The sequence below is a fragment of the Nanorana parkeri genome, unplaced genomic scaffold (assembly GCF_000935625.1).
Source record: "Nanorana parkeri isolate BGI_ZX_2015 unplaced genomic scaffold, ASM93562v1 scaffold782, whole genome shotgun sequence".
Taxonomy (NCBI): Eukaryota; Metazoa; Chordata; class Amphibia; order Anura; family Dicroglossidae; genus Nanorana; species Nanorana parkeri.
This window is the reverse complement of record NW_017307050.1, coordinates 434358-458317: the sequence shown is the minus strand read 5'-3', so window position 1 is coordinate 458317 and position 23960 is coordinate 434358. Positions and strand designations below refer to the sequence as shown.

Below are 23960 nucleotides of genomic sequence, written 5' to 3'. Positions count from 1 at the left end.
AACACTTGGGGGCCCCAGGACAACTGCACAGTTCAGGATGGGGAGCAGAGAACGGGCTTGTAAACACTTGCAGCCTTCCGGTCTCAGCTGACACAGGAGAGCCAACACAGTGCTGTGCTAGAACTCCTGTATTGGAGGTGACAGGTTCAATAAAGAGAACCTGTCACCTCCAAAATGCTATCACAAAGGGGCTTGTTAGCTCCTGTGTGATAGCAATAAAGTAAAGTGGAAAAAAATAAACAAATGCATAAAATAAATAAAAATGTAAAAAAAAAATCAGAACTAATAATTAAAATAAAAACAATAAAAGTTATAAAATATAAAGTAAAATTAAATAAGATTTTTAAAAAAGTAAAAAACAAATACCAATAAAGTGATAAAAAATAAAATGTTTAAATGTTTGAATATGTTTGTTTCCCTATTTTGCCTAAGGCAGGGATGCTGAAATATGTTTAAATCCCAGTGCCCAAATTAAAACACAATACCAAACTTATTTTAAGTGTTGGCACTTTGAAATAAATTGATTTTGCGTTGCAGTTTGGGCATTCGGGCTCAAAAACGTTAGCCATCCCTGGACTGTAACAACCTGCTGGGAGTTTGCATGATGTCCCTGGGCTTGTGTGGGTTTCCTCCGGGTACTCCAGTTTCCTCTTGTATGTGTGTATGTGGGATAGGGACCTTGCATTGTAATCTCCTTGAGGGCAGGAAATTATGTAAAGCGCTGCATAAATTGTCGATGCTATATAAATACCTGTAATAAATAAATTACCTCGATACAAATTAGTAAACTGAACATGAGATTGTAATCCATCACGGGATTGAGGTTGGAGCCGTGGCTACTTCACAACACACACAAGGACCATAGGGAACAACTTTACATTTGAGATTGTGTGTGTGATTGATAAAGGACTTTTACATGTTCTTCATCAAATAAAGGGGTGATCTTTTCATTGTGCATTCACCTACAAAAGCACTATCCAATAAGAGGGTAAAGTCATGGGGATCTGTCTGTGCTTTCATGTCTGTGGTTAGCTTTATGCTATTATGACCTTCACTATTTGTACACCTGTTTTCTATATACTATTTTCCATTTCCAGATCTATAAGCTTCTCTATCATTTACTGGCAAAGCATACTTCTATTACTGACGCGTTAAACCTGATTTCCATTGTCTTTGATTGCAGAACATGGACACTGTGTGGCACACCAGAGTATCTTGCACCTGAAGTCATTCAGAGTAAAGGCCATGGAAGAGCAGTGGACTGGTGGGCTTTAGGCATCCTAATATTTGAAATGTTGTCTGGGTGAGTGTTTCTTACATCAGCCTAAATGCTCCTTATTTACTTGTTATGCCTTTAACAATATGAAAAAAAAATCAGTCCATTATGGTAATAAACAAGTACAACTTTCCAAAATACTGTACTCATGTATATACAGAAAGATTGTGTTAAAGAAATACAAATATATGTAAAGCTGAAGGAATTTAAACTTTGTGTGGGAACTTTTTATTTGCCAAAGGATTTCTTATTCTATGCAGTCAATTTTGTGATCCAAACACCCCTCTCATATACATATAATGCATATACACATGCATATCACACATATACTTGCTCAGTAGTATTGTTCTTGATAATATCAACTGTTAGTAGATATTTAAACGTTCAATTTATTTAAAAAAAAAAGGTTTTCTGACCTGTACTGCAGTTCTAATTTTGAGCACTAGATGGCAGAAGTTAGCCATCAGGCAACATTTGCAGCATTTTTTTTAACATACGTGGATTTGCAAAATGCAATCACTTTTAAAGCTGAATTTTTGGCACAACAGCTTTAATATCTTTTAATTTGTTATTCGCCTATGTTGCCTGTTGATCTAATCATATAAAATCAGGTGACATCAGATGTGGAAATACAGTTGCTGCTGTACTTCGACCTGCCCGCTGACCCCAGCATCGCAGTCATGTCTATGTAGAAGTCTGGCTTCACATCTGGCTCCTAGCAGTGTGGTAATGAACAGTTATTCTTCATGTGCTTTGTATTAAAGGAGCCCATTCATTTGAATGGGCTGCCAGAGCAGACAAAAACATACCTTCCGACGCAGCCCACCACACCTCTCAGTAGTGTGTTCATTTATGTTGTATGTGCATTGTAAGGGCATTGTGGAGGTGTGCTTGGCTGCCATTCAAAAATTCATGGCACCGCAACGTAGCAACGCATGTTACCAGATTGCAGCTTTGTCCTTGAGCCAAGCATGACTGTTTAGATCTGTTAAAATCCTACTATCAACCACTTGCTAATGCCAGCTTTGGGATACCATCACCTGCCGCTTTACCTAGCTTTGGGCTTCTCTTGCCATTGCCGTGTGTCGGGACATGGCTCCTTTTTCAGACAGAACAGCTGAGCCAATCATAAGAACAGTAATATGGCCATACTTACTGTATATTCAGTTACAAGTTTTTAGCATATCTATCTTTAAAAGAAACACACCTACATAGTTTAACTGGCATACTTTGTCAATCAGCTAATACCATAAAGGCTTAATATAATATGTGTAAGAGGGACTATTTAGCCACAAACACCTAACAGATGAAGAGCAAATTATTATCAAACATGGTAGTAAATATCTAAGAAATTAAGGGATTATATAGGTTACAGTTTTGTAATGACTATTCAATACAACCACATATTGAGCCAAGCAGTTCATTTCTATAATAAACTTTTTAAAAGACCAAACACAAAATGTTCCTTTATAATAAACATTAAAAAAATAAGTGCTATTTTTTTTTACATTCTAAAGGTTCATAAATGGCTAGAAATTCCTCCAGGCAGACCAATTATTGCTAGTATGGAGAGTATATCTAGTTACCTGTCTCAGTGTATTGACTGTTTGAACACCCCTTGGGTCTGCACTTATCAGCATTTGTATTTTTTTTAAACAAAATCATTAGTTTTTGCTCTCACTTGCTGGAATCACACACTTTTATATATTTCTCCAAGCAATACATTCTATTTTAAAATATTGCTGTTTATGCAGCAAAGAGCTGGTTTATTGTAGAGTGTACATTGTTTTCTACCACAAATAGTGTAAAAATATGAGTGTTGGGGCTGCAGAAAAGGAGATTGAGGACTCTGTGTCCCCAATCTCTCTTTTTTTCTATTTCAAAAGGGAAATATCAGGGGTCTGTTTAGACCCGAGATATTTCCCCAAAGCCCCCGTCAGTAAAGTTTAAAAAAAAAAAAAAGAAATAATAATTTCATAAAAACCTTATTGTGATGTATGTTATGCGCCACACTGAGTTGTTAAAACACACTGCAGTGCTTGATTTTTCTTATTTTTTTACTTTTTGTGTGCTCTGATAATGATTTTAGTGTATTTTTAGTGAAAATATTGATTTAATAATATTTGCACAACTGTTGCGGGACCTATAAAATTAGTAGCACCGTCTTTCTATTCTACCGGTCCTGCCCATTCAGAAAACGTATGGTTTAGAAGGGTCTTTTACAAGCTCTAAAAGCTGCAGTTCAAAATTAACCAGTTGACATCCGGGGTGTTAAACCCCCTTCCCATGCAGGCCATTTTTCAGTATTCAGCGCTGCGGTACTTTGACTTTTATTCCGTCATGCAGCGCTGTACTGAAATTAAGTTTATACCATTTTTTTGGGGACAGATAGAGCTTTCTTTTGGTGGTATTTAATCACCACTGGGGTTTTCATTTTTTAATATGGAAAAACTACAGTTTTGTTTTTAAAAAAAAACAGTTCCCCCTATATTAAATTCTAAAACATTTATTATTACCCAATTTTTTAAAAGACAGGGTCACGTCAGGTAAAGAGACACAAAACATGTCAAGCATTAAAATTGCGCATGCGCGCGAAACCTCAAAAAAACTACATTACCCAAAATTGGCCATAGGCGACGCATTAAAAGCTTTTACTGCTCATCAGTTTAGTGTTATCAGTGATTGATGGCCCTAAAATGATTGCTCTCACTGCGACGTTCGCTTCAATATGTAACATGTGTAGCGCAATTGTCATTTTCGCTCGCTGGCGCATGCAACGACTATTTACGTTTATATGTGCGTAAGCGAAGGGGGGGGGACTTAAACATTGGGGGGGGTTACTTTTTTTATTTGTGACTTTTATTTTTTTTTTACTTTTTTTATTTATATAGATTTTTTTTTTACACTTATTGTTATTGCTATTACATAGGGGGATACCATCCCCCTATATAATAGCACAGGTACACTGACAGGTCCTCTTTATGGAGACATTAGGGGTCTCTGGAAAATTAGGGGAAATTCACGCCATACAACCGATCGGCGGCTATAGAGCCGCTGATCGGTTGTATGTGAAACAGCCGTTAACGGCTGTAGTAATGAGCGCGTCTTTCCTGCCCGTGCGCGCGAGCAGGAAAAAAATGCCGTCTGGAGTCTGCTGTCCGTCCGTTTTTTCTTAACGGGCGGACGGCAAGAGGTTAAGAAAAGGTGAACAATTGCAAACATGATCTGGCCAGCTGAGGTCCAAAGTGTTAGGCAGGGCTTGGCAGCGAAAGGAGCCCCATAAAGGAAATATTTTTTACTTTTTATAATTGCTTGTGGTTAAAGATGAACTAAACTCTGGAAGTTGTGCCCCAGAAAAAGGGCATGAAGAAGGGGAAAAAAACTAGTCACCAGTATTGCCTCTGGTCTCCCTGCAGCTGATCTTTTCCTCATTACTGACTTAACCTGCCTCGCTGTGCCCTGTGTTTCCATGTGGAGGTGGCCATCTTGATGGAGGCTGGATTTTGCTTCCTCATGCACAGCATCCAGCAGGGAGAATAGTGAGAAGCTCAACTGTGACCTTGTCAAATCACACTTCAAATCTCATAAGGCAGTCCTAAGAATGCAGTGTCTTAGACCTCACACTTGAGATATAGAGCTATGAGGCTGTAAGCCTAGGCATGCTCAAATACTAGGAAGTGCAATGCTGTTTTTCCAGGAGAAGTTGAAGGCAAATGGGACATTAAGCGCAACTTCAGCAGAAAAAAACTCACCAGTATCACAAGAGATAAAAATGCTGTTGGCATAAAGCAAACCTCAGCAGGAGGGGGAGATGGAGTTGCACTCATGGAATCTGCAGCACGTACATACGAGTGGGCACAGAAATACATCAGGAGCTGTTCTTCCCCCTGCATGTAGAAGAACACATTTGACAGCCCTAGAATGAAGCCAGCAGCGCAGGAGATTTGTTTTCTGCCACCAGAATTTATATCTGCTGTTGAGTATTTATTTGCTGTTTTTTGTATTTTTGTGCTGGAAGTTGGGCTTTAAACTGGGTGGGGAGAAGATCAATAGAACCTCAGTCAGAATGTATTGTATTGATGGCAGCATCTGTCTCCCTACACTGCATCAAGCAGTGTGACACCTTCTGAAGCTGGCTTAGAAAAAAGATACAGTTTTTTTTCCACTTTTGATGGGTCATTTTCAATGGCAACGCTCCAATCAGATAAGGACCGTTTCTACGTCACATTGCAAGTGCAATACTGTGTTTTATTTATCTATAATAAATAGATTAGGAGCTATCTTGGTGCAGCTTGTTTTTGGTTTAATATTTTACAGAGTTTACAGCTTCCCAAAACGACTTTATGTGCAGTGGGCCTGCCCCTGCATTGCAAAGGTTAAATGCTCATTTAGGTCTAGGATATTGGGCAATGGCCGGTTCTCACCACAAAGTCTGGCTTGCTTTCCAGAGCGTTCAGCATCTGGAACGCACTGGAAAGCAAGCCGGCCGGCTCCCTGCATTCAGGGGCGGGAGGGGGAGTGGCAGTGCATTGAAGTCAATGGCACCGCAGCCACGCCCCCCACCCGCAGTGCGATAGCCTGCATCGGGAACGAAGGCACATTAGTGCTTGCGTTCCGGTCCAATGCGATCTGCAATTATAGCCCTAAAGCAGGTTTACTTACCAGATCCATATTACCCTGGGAGCCAGCATTCAGCTCTCTCCCCCATGATCAGGCTTGTGGACTGTACTGTGTGGTCCTCCTAGCAGGCCCTGCACTTTCACTGCCTTCCAGACCTACTGCTGAATACACCCCTGAGCTTTTGCTGCTGCTCTTGTCATTTTCCACTAATGCATTTTGGTAAATATGTCTCTTTTCTCAAGATCACACTGTATATTTTACTACTCAATTCATTAACAATAGTAAAAATAGCAGTAGTTAAGACTTGCCAGCACACCTACGTCTCTGACTTACTGAAGATTACAGAGGATGATCCCTACCTTATCTTTAATGTGTTCACATCACTTAGTACACATTCCATTTCATTACGCTAATAGAATCCAGCTTTGTTGGTCATCATAACCTGCTAATGGATAACTAATGGTAGCAGCCCTCCTGTCATATGTACTGTATAAGTGATGTATGAATACTTGAGGATAAGGAAGTTAAAGATGTAACCTACAAGTCTGCGTACAGTATATGGAGAAGATTAAAAGAAATATAATCCACAAAACAGATGTTTTTACATTTGTAATGAGTGAAAGGGAAAAGCGCAGGAAGTTGGTTTATCTGCATTCATTGTACCTGACGTCAATACTTATTTTTACATGCAGCATTGAGGCTGGCTCCTTTAAGTCTGTGCTTAAAATGTCTGGAGTTAACTCCCACACTCCACAAAATAATGAGAAGTAGACGATGTCCAGGTAACCTCAGTCTATCAAATGAAGTAATACCCTAACACTCCATGAGGCATACTCTGGAAAAATATACACACTAGTGTGTTATCCTACGGGATTCATTAAAGAGGCACTCTTAATGCTATTTGGAAATTCTTAAGTAATTTATTACCCAACCAAAATTTTACTAGACCTGTATAAGGTCTACATGATATTATTGTTTATAGTTGGCATTGAAACAAAATACTTATTCCTAAAAGACTTGCAGTGATTGTGTTTCAAATCTTTCTGTTTTCATAGGTTTCCTCCATTTTTTGATGACAACCCATTTGGCATATATCAGAAAATTTTGGCTGGCAAGATAGACTTTCCAAGGCATCTAGACATTTATGTGAAGTAAGTGCTATCATCGTATAAACCTTTTAATAATTTGACCTCTTTCTGGCAGTGGGAGCTTGCCCTTTAAGGGGTTCTGGTGATTATGGGATTGGCTGTAACAGTGGTCATGTGACCAGGAGGCCATAAATGCTGACGGGAGCTGTCGATGACGGTGTGGTCACAGTGCTGGGGGCGTCGAGTAAGTGAGCTCCCGTCACTGAGCTGCATCGCTGGCTGTACGCATATATGTGGCAGCATGGTGTTCCCACTGCCTTGCTGCCACCTATATACATACAGCTCATGGAAAGGAGTTAATAAGTACGTTTATTCAAAAAGATCATTCATTGCTCCTAATGCAGCAGCTGATGTCTTATTCATCTGGCTGCATTCTCCACAATATAAATGAATGACACAAAAAAAGTCATAGCAGTGTAGGTGGGAGGTTATTAGGTTGAACAGCTGCCTTCTTCCTCGAAATGCCTGGACAATACGTTGTATTTCAACTCTATCAGACTTCTAGTTTTTAGCGTTGGGAAAGTATTTGTCTCTGAACTTTGTCTTTGTACTGTGTGTTGTCACAGTACAAGTTAAGTCTGGGAAGGAGGGCTTACTGTGCCAGGTGTTGCATTGATAGTAGTCTGAATGGAAGAGCAATGGCACTGATTTACACAGTATAGTCTAAATAAGCTGCTTGTCAACAAAAAAAGTTAGACACTAGGGGGTAGAGACATTAAAAAAATGCTAGACATCAGGTGAATCATCACATTTCCCAGTAACTACCATGACCATTTACTCCCCTGTCCAAATAAAATGCTTCCAAAATGTGCAAAGCCATTAGGCCTGCAAAACTGCATGTGCATGAATCACTTCTTCTTTTTTTTTGCTATGTGCTGGAATTTTCTAGTAAAACCGCAACTTTTGCAATCTCTGCCTAAATGTTCTTTATAACAAAAAGCTGCATATAGATGAATGCTTTTAACACCACTGTGTGCATGGCCAGTTTTATTACGTAGGGCAGCAAAGAAACTTAGTTTCAATGCAGGAGGGTTTTGAACAACAAGCCCATAGCAAAAAACAAACAAAACATCTCGTCCAAGCAACTGACCAAACTTAGGTCAGTTCCTGACTAACAATCAGGCAACCCTTGTAGCTTTTTAGTGTTCTGTCAGCAATCAGCCTTTTCATGTAGCAGCAGGCTCCCACAGCAGATAGAGATAGGGAGAGAGAGAGCTCTGAGCATCAGTCAGCTCACATATATAATGGCTTGTGGACAGCTGGGACTAATTATAGGGTCTGGCCACCAGGTAAGATGTGGACCTAGGAATTGAAGTTTTATCCCACCCAAAGCTCCACAAGTCCCAGAAAGGGCAGGACGTATTAAGATCTGAGAAGCCAACATTTTGTTTTCTCTGTTATAGATACAAATTCTAGAGCCCCTCACCATATGTATGTGAAAAACCTAGGTGACACATATACATCGTCCACAATTTTGCCAGCCAGTGCCTCAACATTTATATGTAAATAATTGTATAAAAGGCATCAATTTATTTGCTTTATAGTTTTTGCTGAGTCAGGCAAAATATAAATTCATACATATTAAAAGGTAAACTATGGGTAGGTTGAGAGGTTAAAAAAAAGTTTTTTTGTTTGGTGTTTGCTATGCGTGGTTTTCTTTACTAGTATGTTACTACAGTGCAATTGTGATCATTCGGATTGTCTGATGCACATGTACAAGTTCTTTCACTTCCACTAATCTTTGGCCCAAATTCTCCCTCTATTACCTCAGTAAATGCTCATATAATACCTTTCAGTGCACTGAGAACATCACAGCATAGAAAAACAAGGAAACTAAAGATTGTATACCATTTGGATGTCAGTTGAAGTCACCTGGACAATTTGAGCAGAAGGTTCTGAAGGTTATGAGAAAATGTACCCAATGTCAGTTTGCTGTCTCCAGAACCTACCTGTGCTGCTGTCCACAACTGTTCTTGCTACATGCTTGATTCATGTGCATCTTCCCCTGCTCAAAGGATTTTCTCTTACCTAGAATCATGTGCTAAAGCCTGCTCTGTCCATGTGTTTAGATATACCCACATTTCCGCTGTTGTTTCCTTATTGATCTCTTACTCTAGTTTCTAATAACCGTTAGGGACCTCTGCCTATTTTTCAACAACCCTGTTAGCCTTCTTGACCTCTTGCTTGTTTGACCCTGCTTTTGCCTCTTGATTCTGTGCTCGGTATAAGAGCCACGGCCTGGGTGCCTTACATAGCAAAGCTCATCCTCCCTTGCGGGGTGCAATGTTGAATACAGGGCAGCTTCTTACATCTTTTGCCTTGGTCCTCTTTAAGTCCTATGCTCATCTAGTGACACAGATGGGCCACTATCACTGTACCCAAGCAGTTAAACCTACCGTAGGTATAGATACCATTATGTTTATGCACTGCCCTGGTGACTGCAAACAAGCTTGGACAAGCTGTATGCAGACTGGAATAAGTGACTTAATTATATTGGCTGTATCTCTACTTTAAACCAGCCGTTTTGGATTTACAATTGGCCACAGAGGTGTAAATGAATGATTTGCATGACTATATGCACTATCCTTAAATGAGAAATAATTGCCTTTTTGGGGGGGATTTGCCACAGAATGAGACATGTAAATACCTTTAGTACTGAAAAGGTTAATGATGGAACTGGTATTGTTATCAACGAAACTTTTGTAATCACTGTTTATAACTTGCAACCTATTTTAGAGCCCATATGATTTATATACTTGATTTACTATGTGTTTTTGACAGTTATAGGCCATTATTAATCATTTACACACATTAAGATTAAGTACACTACATTAAGATTACCGATTTCCTTGATTGCAGTACTTTAACATTCTTTAAGACAATGAAACCTATTCACAACAGACTTTTATTTTAAGCATTTAGTTTACATTTGAATCCACTTATAATCTGTACATCATTTGGAGGCTTTTGTGTCTGGTTTTTTTTTTTGGCGGTATGTAGTAATAGTAATATTACAGTGTTCCTGAACCAGGAAATAAGTGCTGCACATTACCATAGATCAAGACTGTAAGTATTGGAGGTTGGGAACATCATTTGCAGGGTATATCTGGTTTGGATTTGTTTTTTGACTAATGACTTAAGTGTCTCCTGGGAATTTCGAGCGGATATTAATCAGAAACATAGTACTGAGCAGTGAATGAAATCATGTGTTCCTGGGTCAATATTCAAGTTCAGTTGAGACATGATTCAACTTCTCATCACTATAGGTCAATGAAATGTGTGTCCTTCCTTATGTTGGGGATGCACAAAACTCTTCTAAATTTTGGGTTTGCTGATTACTATTGATGGGAACAAAAATATTATCATTTAGTCATTCTTCTGGTACGCCCAAAGTAATCACAAAGGAATGCTTATGGTCTATGCAGGTGGAACACATGACTCTGGTATATCTGTGCAGGAGGCTTTTCTGGTGCATTTAGTTATTAGGTTTTCTTATTCAGGCTGCATTTTTTTTTTCCATTTGAATATTTAATGTATTGGCGTAGTGGTTAGTGCTTCTGCCTTGCAGCACTGGGGGGTCCCTGGTTCCAATCCCGGCCAGGTCACCATCTGCAAAAAAGGAGTTTGCATGTTCTCCCTGTGCTTGCGTGGGTTTCCTCCGGGTACTCCGGTTTCCTCCCACACTCCAAAGACATGCTGGTAGGTTAATTGGCTCCTGTCTAAATTGGCCCTGTATGTGATATGGGGACTTTAGATTGTAAGCTCCTTGAGGGACTGACGTGAATGTGCAACTATGTGCAAAAAAGCACTGCGTAAATTGTCGCCGCTATATGCAATACCTATAATAATAGTATAAGCTTCCACAATGCTATACATAAAAGCTTCAATACAGGAAGTTGGGAATTCAGCACTTTTTCTTTGATTTGAAGGTAAACACAACATATTGCTCCATGTTGTCAACCATTTATATCTGAACATCTGGCAATGCACTAAAAACAGAGATGAAATGCATATAAGGGAGCTGTTCTATCTGCCAAAGGATTTGTATCTTTTCATCCAGTCCTGAGATTTCCAGCTATGCCACACACCACAGCCCTGTCCAGGAGACACAATTTATTTGTTAGTACAGCTAAGCAACGGTTACAGGTCTTGTCTCTTCCCTACCCTGTGGCTGGATATTGAAAGAAGAAGAAGAAGCAGCAGACTGATGAGCCCATCTTTCTGTCACTCTCCTTCTGTCTGCATGTCTGTTGCTTGTATATAAGCACTGCAGTACAGCTGACTGTTTTTTTGTGCTGCTCCTCCCACTCCCTGGCTGAGTTTTACTGTATAAGGAACTGAAATACCAAGTCAAATCCAGAAACTTACACTGCTTGCATTTAAAAAAAAAAAGTGCAATAATGAACATATTTAATGATATATTAATACAGACAAGCCTGCATTCATTTGTGTATTTTATACAAGCTTTATATATTCTTTGAAGTGGACATATCAGTAACTTTAAAAGCATGAAAGAATACATTCTGCTATAAAGCAACTAGGGCTACAACTAATGATTATGTTAACAATCATTTAGATGGCTGATCAGTTTTTCTATTAATCAGATAAAAACAATTAAATACCATCCTTCATTTAAAATGAAGTACAGTCCTTTCTGACCCACAAGATATACATCATATTCGGGATTGAACATTCTGATTCTGTGACTGTCCCTTGGTTTTGGTTTTGTTCTCTGTTCTCTGTTCCTGTTTTGGATACTCTGTAGTTCTGTGCTACTTCACACCCTCCTAATACATCCAGAATCTGTTATGTAGATACTTTCACATAGTTTGCAGTTGTAAGTGATTACACGTTCCAGCGTTACTGGCCTTTATACAAGTTACTTATGTCACTGTGTTCACATTTATGGCCTTCACTTTATGGATGTAACAAGTTGTAACCTTGTATTGTATTAGTGAAAACATTTTCAATAAAAAATTTATATGCTTAAAAAAAAAAAATGAAGTACAGGTATTCCTCACTTAACGACCAAGTTCCGTTCCTACGACCAGGTCGTTAAACGGATTGGTCGTTAAGTGAGGAACTCTATACAGTAATGTACTGCATTAGTACAGTACTGTATAGCGTTGCCGATGTACAGTACCGAACAGTGTACTGTACATCGGGCAATTAAAAATCGGAGGACACCAGTTCCGCCGGCAACACGGCGCACTGACACTGACGCGCAAGGTCGGAGGTCGATCGGCGGTCCGTCGTAAGTGCGAGTGGTCGCAAAACAGGTAAGTCGGTAAGCGAGGAACATCTGCACACAAATGCAGTGTTGCAAACATAAAGTTTACTTCACAATAAAACTGCACGCACAAGTTTTTGCAATCGCACTGCACTGGAACGTTTTGCATTGTGATACCATGCGTTCCAGTGCGGGCGATCACACTGTGGGTGGAAGGCGCGTTTGGGGTGCCATTAAAATAAATGGCATTGCAACGCATCTCCCGCAGCAGAATTTGCCAGGCCGAAACTGAAAATGACTTTTTTTTCCCACCTTTTTATAATAATGTTTTTAATAATTGTATATTAAGCACATGGCGCTTGAATAGCTTCAGCCAGGGGATGACAGCTGCCAGTGGCAACAGCAGCTGAATGTAAATACAGCAAGTATTGGGCTAGTGCAATAGCCAGCCTGCTATTGGCCATTTCAAATTGCAATAGCCAATAGCAGGCCTGCTATTGCATCCGCCCACTGCTTGCTGTGCCCTCCTCCCAGCATAGATGAGGTAGCTAGGGGATACAAGCAACTAATGGATCATGAGAATAGTTGACAACTATTCTTATTATTGATAATCAATTAGTTGGTTGCAGCCCTGAAAGCAACAATATACATTTTCCAAACACCATGAATATTAAGAAGTAATCCTTGAGCTCAATTCAAATGACTGTGCCCAGACAGAGCTGCAATCTGGGAGAATCATATCATCCATCTGCTGCAGGAATAAGTAAGCATTTCCTCAGTTTCCTCTCCATCAGTTATCAGCCCCTATGACTTCTTCTTAACAAGTGGCAGAGTAAGAAGCAGCAGTAAGCTATATGTATAGACAGCCAAAAGAAAAAAGTATACTGGGTGAGCACCAGAATTAACATTTGTGTCATGTATGCATTGGCATTGTACTCCAGCAAATACATCTTGATAATGTTTGACCAAAGATTGTGCCAGTATTGTGGGTTAAAGATAAATGAAATAATTGTCAGAATGTGTAGTGTGAGCACTTGAGGAGGTAATAACTACCTTTTGTGAGTATTGCTACAATTATATGCATACACTAAACACAAACAGACATATGTGATGCTTGGTCTGCTTGAAAGCTAAAGGTGCTTTAACTGCCTCCGGGACGGCCGGCCAGGAGCTCTCTAGATCTGAGCGGGCGTCTTCAGACGTTCGCTCAGACACGCCCCCCTTGCGCGCGCGGGAAATGGCCGCAATTTAAAACCGGGCAGCGATGCCCGTTAATATACATGCGACAGCCGGCGGATCGCTTGTATTTAGCGACGATCGGTGCTGCCCCCCCCTCCCTCTGCTGTCCCCCCATTGTCCCGCTGATCCCGGGCTCCGCTGTGCCCGGTGCGAGCCCGGGATCAGCATGTCGCCTGTGACACAGGGGATCAGAGAGAGCTCGGTACACGAGCTCCCTCCGGTCCCCTCTCCTCTGAAAGAATGCGGAAGTGTTGTATAATACATCACTTCCGCATTCTTGTGTCACTCTCCAGCTTCAGAAGCTGAAAAGAAGCTGATGGAGCCGATCTCTGCTTCATGAGCTTCTTTTGGGGGGTCCTAGGTGACATTAGGGGTCTTGGAGACCCCTGATGTCTCCATAAAGAGGACCTGTCACATATTTTGCTATCACATAGGGGGGGGTTTATTAGCCCCCGTATGTGATAGCAATAAAGTTTAGTGGAAAAAAAAAAAAGGAAAAAAAAATTAAAGTCCCCCCAAAAATTTTTTAAGTAACACATAAAAAGTAACACATAAAAAAGAATTACAAAAGTTTTTTTTTCAAAATTTTCAGTAATTTTTTCTAATTATAATAAAAAATAAAACCCCCAGTGGTGATTAAATACCACCAAAATAAAGCTCTATCTGTCCCTAAAAAATGGTGTAAAATTCATTTCAGTACAGCGTTGCATGACGGAATAAACGTCAGTCAAAGTATCGCAGCGCTGAATACTGAAAAATGGCCTGGATGGGAAGGGGGTCTAAACACCTGGTCTTGAAGTGGTTAACAGAGACATTCTAAAATTCAACTTTCTACAATATTCTTTAACAATGTCCTTCAGTTGGCTTACTTGGCAGGACATCAGTTAAAGTGATTCTGTCATGAGATAAGTATGGGGGCTGCCATTACTGGCCTCTGTCTCAAAGTGCCTGTTGCCTGACTGTTTCTTACTTAACTGCTTAATGTGCAGACAAAGAACGAGCATCTGTAAATGAGTGTCAGAATTGATTATCTCTATGCTTGTTCCGGGCCAAGACAACACGTGCACAGATGAAACACAAACTCTAATTTTCAAGAGTTTGTAAACGTCTAGAATTTTAGAATATAGAATGGCACAACGTTTCAGGGCCACACAGGGCCCCCTTCAACAGGCAAACAGCATTGTTTTGCCTGATGAAGGGGACCCTGCGTGGCCCCAAAACTTTGTGTCATCACTGTTTTGCCTGATGAAGGGTAACCAGCGTGACCCCAAAACGTTCTGTTGTGATACAGAGCATGTGTCAAAAAAGGTGTATTGATCAGCACACTGGAGTGCCAGTTACCCTTTCTTTTCTGATATTGAGCAGTGCCATCCGCTTGTCTCTGCAGCATCCACCTTTTCCAAAAGGGACTTACTAGTCAGGAATCCGATGGGACTTGGTCATTAACTTGATTGGCTCGTAGGACACTTTTATGACCGGTCAAGCTGTTCCCACAAAAGCCTGATATGACTGAGATCTGGAACTTCTTGTAGCCACTCCATCAAAGACAACACTACAAATTTTTCTTCATCAAATAGATTTTTGCTTAGTTTAAAAGTATGCTTTGGATTATTTTCCTGCTGCATGAAGAAATAGTGGCAACCTCTTATTCAAAATTAATATCCTACTACAAAGTAAAACAAAATGGTGGAAATTCACCAGAGATTTCCCCTGCGCTACTTTTTCTCTATTGCTAGATGTCCGCAGTCTAATGGCTGGCATCATTCAACCTTCTTTCTCTGAAGCCAGGCTGTCCTGGATACACCCCAGCCTGTGACTGGACAGTGAAAGGGGAAATAGCACAGTAATGAGCATTGTCACTGTGATTTCTCCTCTTAACAGCAAGCTTCTTGTCAGCAACTTAACTGACTGGCTCATGCACAGCCTCTTCCTCTCACAGTCTAGTTCTACTGTACAGGGACTGCAAGATGCAGATGCCAGAGTTTATGTTTTTTATCTGCCTAGAATTCAGCTTTAATTATTTCTTGTACCTCTAAATATCTCATCCTACCAGAGCAGCCCAATGCTATAGCATGACCTCTACCGTGCTGTACCGTGCTGTAGGATATTAAGCACTAGCCTAGTACCCTTGCATTTGCTTCCTTACTTGATCCAAACACCTCCCAGCTTAGACTCCTCCATGCATAATGCTATTTCCCCGTTATTCTGCATCCAATGTCTGTGCGTTTTTGAACAGTTTATCTCTTTGCTATGTTTGCCAGTTTCATGGCTTTTTCTTAGAAATTCTGTCTCTAAGCCAACATTCCAGAGTTGTCTTTTTATTGTTGCAGATGACACTGGCATTTGAGGAGTACCTTTAGAGTAGCAGACATCTAAGGACAAGTATGGCATCCATTTCTAAAATTGCAGACTCTGATGCACTAATTATTTTATGTAGATGTGAATCTAGACCTTCTGCTACTTTATCCTAGATCCAGTTTGCCCTCTTTGCACAAGACAATATTGGATGCCTTTTAGGGATTTTCAGTTTCTTCACAATGCTATATAAATAATAATCTTCATTTTACAAAACAACAGTAGCCTAATGTGTTTATTCATTTTGGTCATTTAAACTAGCACAGGAATAAGACCTACACTGAGATCGATCTACATATCTTATCTCCTTCTGAGGTTTGAAAATGAGTTTACTATGTGTGACTATAGTGCGAAGAATGTAATAATGCGCTGTAATAAAAGTTGGTCACATCTGGAGAGTTTTATTGCGGGACGAAGAAAATTCAGTTCCCAGACTGTAATCTGCATTCCAGGATTTCTCAAAGATAGAAAATGTGACTATTGTGTTTCCTTACAAAATATCTTACAGGCTTATGAAGTGCAATGACCCATATTGACCAATCAGATTTCTTTAATTTGGGCATCGGCATAATTTAGCCTAAGCTAGAATCCCTATATAATCCTAAATTCAGAAATACTGCTAGTGGCATGCCTAGTTGTGTTTTTTTTAATAGCAATTCACTAAATGTCAAAGGTCTCCAGAACCTATACATGGTCATTTCTCCCAAACCTATAGCCAAGCTGATGGACCATACAGTAAGTGCATGTATATATCTTTGAAAAAACCTTACTGCATTCTTAATACGTGTGCATCTTAATATAAAATTGACAAATTTCTTAATAACTAGATAGAAACACTTGGATTTTGTGGTTTATATAAATACTATATGTCTGTCTATATGATTACAGAGACCTTATAAAGAAGCTCCTTGTGGTGGACCGAACCAGAAGACTTGGAAATATGAAGGTTAGTAAAGAATATACATAGCTGGCACAATTCACTATAAACATACAGTATGTACGTCTGCATAAGTTCAGTAGCTGTCACTTACACTACGTAGTCTCTTGATGTGTATATTTGAATCTGCCATTTACTAACAATGCTAGGGTAAAGAATGACTCTTTGTGTGTGCCTCTCAGAACAGCAACCTTGTATCTTGCGCTCCGAGATCTGTCCCAGAGAGGGCTAAGGGCTTATGCACACGGCCTCAAGAGGGCCATACACTGCACATCCCAGCATATTAATTCTTGCCGGGACTGGCCTCATGTAGCTGTGCAGTGCACCTGTCATTCCAGGCAGGAGTTATATGCCAGGATGTGTGCAGTACGGCCCTCCTACAGCCGTGTTCAAAAGCTTTAGTCGGTTGAGTTTGCTTTCCAGGCCCAAAATTGCCAGTCCTCTCCTATTTATAAGATATAGGACGATATATGCAGAAACTATTGGGTGCCTGGTATTCATCACTGCGTAAGGTTTAGGACTTTGAAATTGAATACAGGATTAGTATGTTCAGGAAGTAACAGTATACATTTGCTAGATGTGGTGTCATCACCACTTTCTCATTTTATTGTAGTATTCTACTTTTCCCTAAAAATTGAATTCTTCCTTAACCCCTTTCTGCTGGTGAAATGCATATATGGGCCTCAAAGCCAGGTTGCCATATATATGCGCCCATGGGGCTCTGCTGTTCTGTGTTGAGAGGGCACTCACTGTGTGCTCCCAACACACTAACCAAGCTGTTACAAGCAGCTCTTGTTGCTGTAAAGAAATCATGAGCTGGTCGGACAGGCTACAGATCATGTGACCTCCGTGACAGCCAATCATAGCAGTCAGATGTTTAAACCAAATTAACAGCGCTAGTAAGTGAATCAAAAAACCATATAATCGTGTTTGTGAACTACAAATCATAAGAAAACCACATAAATGCAAGTGCCGTTAATCAATAAAAAACACAGCTCTGTAATAGTTAATAAACATGTGTACGATTAGGAGGTGATTTTTAACCAAGTGCTTCTAGGTGTCTCAGTGTGTAAAAATAAAGTGGATCAGTCTATACACATTAAAAAATCCTTCACTTTTTTACACCTTCATGTGCATTAATACCATTAAGTGACAAATCATATGCTTGAAAAAAATTCAGGTGGGTAAGCAAAAATACAAACGAAAATAATTGTGAATGACAATTAATTGTGCTGACAAAAAATATATATAAACAAATAAAGTCTCTGTAATACACAGCTCCGCTTCAAAGCCAAATAGCAGAGCCTTCCAATGCTCGGTAGAGTAGTGCTTTCCTGGGGTTTGTATTAAGATCAATACATCCCCCTAATAGAGTGCGTACTCACCCCTAACTTTCGGCTGTAACAGACAGCCCCAAACGCTTTGTCTGATGGGACACCGTTACTGCGGTGTCTTTCGTATCTCGTTCTTTACCATCAGTCCTCAGTGTAAAGTATTCCCACAGTCATGCAAAGAAAAATTATTTCATCGGGTAATAGTTCCAAAAGTAGTTTATTTAAAATTTCTTTAAAATTCAAAAATCACATTCGGCCGGTCCGAAAACAAACGTGTTTGGTATGGTAGACCTGCCCCAAACACGTTTGTTTTCGGACCGGCCAAATGTGATTTTTGAATTTTAAAGAAATGTTAAATAAACTACTTTTGGAACTAATACAGCAGCTTGTATTTTACATCACAATATTTATTTATTTATATTGATGTGTTGACACGATACACAAAAAATTAATCACATTGACTTTGCAGTATTTAATATAAGTAATGTGTTAAGGAAACACTATTTTGGTTTAAATCACTGCCATCTGTGTGATATACAGCTAATTGAACTCCTAGCGCTGCTTGTTATATCATAGCAGTCAGATGATCAGGTCACCTGATGTTAAAACCCTGATAAAGGGTCGGCAGGAGGCCAGGGCAAGGGGTCAAAAGGTGTGCACTTACTTCCTTTTTAATATGACTCTTTCGATAAGTTATATTTTACACTTGTTAATTATAGAAAAACAATGTAAAGCTGAATGAAATCTATACTTTCTCTTTATTAAAGAATGGAGCAGAAGACGTCAAACGCCACCGATGGTTTAGATCTATAGACTGGGATGCGGTGCCACAACGGAAATTAAAGGTATGAAGATGCAGTAATGACAAGAATTTGCAATTTATATTTATCGAATGCATTAACTATATTTTATTCCTACAAAATTAGATGCAGAAACATTACAAGTACACCCCAGGCAAATTGAAAATTAAGCCTTCCTCATTCTCCTCCATCTGGCAGGCAAATGTAGGGTCAACAATGGCAGACTACAGATCTTGCTAGGAGCTATATCTGAAGATCCAAGAAATTTAGACCAAATGTCTAGATTGTATAGAGGACAATGGAAGGACTTTTATGACAATTACCATTCTATATATGTATAATAGAAGCATAGGGGCAGGTGTGCTGCATATCCCAGCTATCTGAATGTGCAGAGACTACACTCTGCTGACTTTAGTTATGATGGGAATTTTTCTTGCAGCTGTGACAGTGCATCACAAACTTGATCAAGATGCGTTAGCATCTGTGTAGCTGAGACCTGTAGCAGATACAAATCTTTCTCAAGCGATCCTGTCACTAGCAATAACTCATCAGCAACAGGACTACTTACCTTCTCTTATAGATTCCTTGCAGCTGGGTTGCATTGCTTCTTCGTTAGCCGTATCATAGCTCCCTCACTAATAAGCTGGATTCTGCAGTGTTCCAGCTCAGCAAGTTAGTGACCCCAATTAGAATAAGTGATTGACGGTGATTCTGCCAGTGTTGCCAGCTGTGTTGTTGCCAGTGTGACATTTTTAGGATTTTATTTTATGAAGAGCTTCTAAAAATATAAAGTGGATCAAACCTGTTATGAGGGAAACATGAAGGCTGCCATTAGGGGTTCTCTTATGTAAAATGCAAGTTGCCTGTCTGTATGGCTCACCCTCTAGCTTCAATACCTCAATCCACTGACCAAAATCAAATATGGAAGCAAGAATTTCTGGCTCCTGTTTGATTTTTCTGATAAGCATACTTGTCCCAGATCATACTTGCTCTATTAAAGCAAGTGGGTCAGCACTTTTCAAAGCAGGTCAGTAAAGGCCCGTTTTCTACTGATGAAAGGTTTACTTGAAATTAAGAAACGTTAGCCCCAAATATTTTGTACTTAATGCTTTACTGGTTTTTGTTTTTTTTTTTGTTCCTTCTATCACTAGCCTCCAATAATGCCAAAGGTATCGCATGAAGGTGATACATCGAATTTTGAGGCGTATCCCGAGGATGATTGGAACAAAGCTCCTCCAGTACCTCCTAAAGACCTAGAGATGTTCAAAAACTTCTAACTGGGTAAGAATCCTATCAAATCCACAGAAATTAAACATTTCGTTTTGTAATTTTACCATTTTTCCTTTGGAAACCAATATGTCTTTTACTACACAGATCCAACATTTGGCCACCACTCCTAGCAGAACTGCCAGTTAAAATTTTATTTGCACAAATTAGTTTTCAGAATGTTCATTTGATTAACCAGTTCTTAATGGGAAATTAAATAATCAATTTCAACCATAGTGATGAAAAAATTGAAGGGTTAGGGTGAACATTTTTTGTTAAAGGAAATTTTAACAGTGAATGTGGTTTTCATTCGGGAAACTCCATTCATTCCATAATTGAATGTTGAATGACATTCGTCAAGTTTCTGATGGCATGTTCTAATGAGACTTTTCTTATGAAAAAAAAATCTACCAGTGGATAACTAGCTTAAACTGACACTAAACTCAGGAGTCAAATCAAGCACCCTAATATTAACCGTACTGTACCTTATTTGTGGATCACTCTGCTGTAGATCCTCAAATTATCTTTGAATACTTCTGGGGAGTGGCTACTTTTGTGTTCTAAAGTAGCAATCACTCCATGTGATGGACTGCGATCTCACGTTTACTTTTCCAATTTGTATTGAGTTTGTAGTCCATCAAGGGAGTGATGTTGGAGTGGTGGCTACTTTACAACACACACAGGAACCATGAGGAACAAAAGTAGCCACCCTCCAGAAGGAAGGACAGTGTCAGTATGAATTCAGAGATGATTTGAGGATCTACAGCTGAGTGATACACATATAAGATACATTTTTATTAATAGTTAGGGTACTTGTATTAATTTTTAAGGTTCAACTCTTAAGTTTAGTATCACTTTAGGGATAATCATTCCCTATACACTTCTTAGGGCCTGACTGAAAACGCCTACTGCTTAAAGAGTTCCACTCCCACACCTTTCTTTTATTTCTGCCAATAACAAGCTGTCAGGGGTCCTAGCCTTCCCTTGCTGTGCTAAAAACATTTGTTTTGCCATGTTGCTGTCAGAGATATTTGTCCTCCTTTCCTGACTGCTATAAACCATTATCACTGTGAGGAATGTTAGGAAAATCTAGCTAATGGATCTTGGAATTTTAGTAATTCTGAACTCTATCCAACACTTAAAAAAAGTTTTAGCTGGACATATATGTTGATTTGTCTGCTTTAGAGCACCATTTTTATTTTTATCTAGGCTAAAAATGTTAGAGTGAGCAGCTAGTGCTAGACCTTCTCTTTAAAGAGTCTAGAATGCTTTACAAAATCTTAGTCATAGGCGCACCCTTTATTAAATGCTTAACTAACATTTAACAGAGATAACTGAAAATGATAAATAGGTTAATGTATGATAAACATAAACAAAAATCATTATAATTTGCTTTTAAACTGCTTCTCTGGAGCAGGGATTGTTGTGAATGGTCGTTTGTGCCTTTTTTTAAAGGGCAATTTTAGTTTGTTGTTAGGCTCTGTATAATAGTGGTAATAAAAATAAAACATAATACGTCCTTTATAGGCCTAATCTACTGTATATTTAACTCATTTTCTTTGTTTCTTTTTAGAAAACTAGAGAAAGAACAAAAACAACGTTAAAAAAAACTTTGTGAATAAAATGGAAATCCACTGTCATCCTTGACAGCCGAAATCTCTGTACAAAGAGAAGATACCTCTGTTAGACATGCTTATGATCAAAAACATGACAAGCCATGGCCATTTTTAATTACTGAATGGCGCTGGACATTTGCAGATAATACGCTTCTTAAACGCAACATGACCGCAAAATCCCATGCATTCCAGTGCATATGGTCCTTAGTACTAGAGCATGTGATGCTGATGTGGAATATGTAGCTGACCATCATTGCGTTTTGTGTAGTGTCAGTTCAATTTTGAGCTCATTTATAGGCAAACAAAATGCAAATTGTGACTAAGCATTTCTTGCCATTTCCATTGCAAGTAGTTCAACAACAGCAGTTCTGAAATGGGTAGTAATAATGATGTATTATTTGTTCAAGATTCTACATTTATGGGCTCACATTAGATAGGTGCTAAAAGGGAATGTTTTCTGACCTCTGCTTAGGAAGTTTTATGTTATAAGAAAATCATTTTTTTGCAATTTTTAGAATATTTGCAGGATTCATTTTCCCTTCCCCTTGTTTGTGTCTAAAATAATATATATACAAGCCAGACATTTTTACAGGCAAAATACAAAAGAGTGCATGTTTTACAGTCATTAGAAGACCATCAAAGTTCTTGCTAAAATGACTGTACTAAAGTACTGTTCTTATATGATATCGATACCTGTCACCAAGGCAAGTACAGTGCATAGTGAGGACAATTATCATCTAACAAAATTGTTTCCAAAGGTCTCTAAATGCAACTTTATTTTGTTTTCTTAATCTGGGAAGGCAGCTAACCTGATCTCTTAAACCTGACCACCTTAGTAATGTGTTGTCCATGGCTGCCATGTTGACTTGTTTGAAACCACTGTGAGCTATGCTGTACATACCCCAACAGTTCTTATTTTTTCTTAAGGTATGTATGGGCCAAACTTATTTTTTTTTTTACTTTGGATACAGTAGGGAAGGGTTAAAAGCCCTGTCAGTGTATGTTTTTTGCGGTCTGTGTCCCTTTGGAGGGATTCCCTTTTCTTCCTGACCCAGAGATGCAATAGAAAGTGAGAAGAAATCTCTAAAAAGTGAAGCAAATTCCCCTCCTAGACAACAGAACAGGTGTTTCCAGTGGAAGATTTCCACATACAGTTTCTGTGGCATTTCCACTTCCGGTTTCTGTGACAACTGAAAAATTATGGATTTCCCATCACCGTAGAAAATGGTCACCAGGACCAACAGTGACTCAATGTTCAGAAATAAAGGGTGCCATACCAAAAGGGGAAAGAGTCCAAAAGTGCCTTTAATTGTTTATAATTCGATCAAACAAAAAACAGCCAACTGGTGTGCAACAACACTCTCCCTCAGGGCTACAAGACAAATAGCATAATGATGATAATAATACTATAAGCTCAATAATGATACATTTATTGAACACTTGTACAAATTTGTATAAAAAAAGTCACTGGGGTTAATACCAGTCTTAAAAAGCTATTTCACAACATTATTATATAATTATACAGGATTATAATATGATAATATATTATACCATCAAGATGGTAAAGAGGGTCCAGCCCATGAGAGATTACAATCTAATATTTGCTGATAAATAAAACATGTGCATAAGTAATATGAGAGGAAAAAATGATAAATAATTGATTAAAGGACTTTCTCTTTGGACTCTAAAGACTCCCGTTATGCCCCTATCATTGCTCTCTTTACCTTAGGACTCTATCGGGTGCACAGTGAAACCCCCAATCATGAGAACTGCCTAACCACAACCATTGAGCTTTATCAACTATATTCCATTATGTGATGTTGGATCTCAATTAACTCATGACCGAGAGCTTTATATCCAGATCCTTCTGACAATATAAACCTGGCAGAGATCTTCTAAACCTTCCCACTCTTTCCAAAACAAAAAATACACTTTAGCCTTCCCATGTGTATGACTTTTTGTAGGCAAAGATATTCCATAAATAAGTTGGTAAAGGTTTTCTGAAATCGCATTGTTTAATATTGCATAGCAGATTAAAGTTCTTAACTATTAAACGGTTATTTAGTTGTTTTAGTTGGGTTTTTTTTTGGGGGGGGGGGGGGGGGGGTTAGCATTTTTTTTTGTTTGTTTTTTTGTCTC

The 23960-nt window shown here is 39.1% G+C and overlaps 1 protein-coding gene across 1 annotated transcript in view; it reads left to right on the top strand.

Moving 5' to 3' along the window:
* PRKX (protein kinase, X-linked) overlaps positions 1-22719 on the top strand; it is a 135879-nt gene extending 113160 nt beyond the window's left edge. The window contains exons 4-9 of the mRNA XM_018564790.1: positions 1184-1303; positions 6952-7047; positions 16757-16814; positions 18907-18984; positions 20091-20220; positions 21779-22719. Coding sequence (XP_018420292.1) covers positions 1184-1303; positions 6952-7047; positions 16757-16814; positions 18907-18984; positions 20091-20216 — 478 coding nt within the window. The 3' untranslated portion in view covers positions 20217-20220; positions 21779-22719. The remainder of the gene's footprint in view (positions 1-1183; positions 1304-6951; positions 7048-16756; positions 16815-18906; positions 18985-20090; positions 20221-21778) is intronic.
* The last annotated feature ends 1241 nt before the right edge of the window (positions 22720-23960 follow it).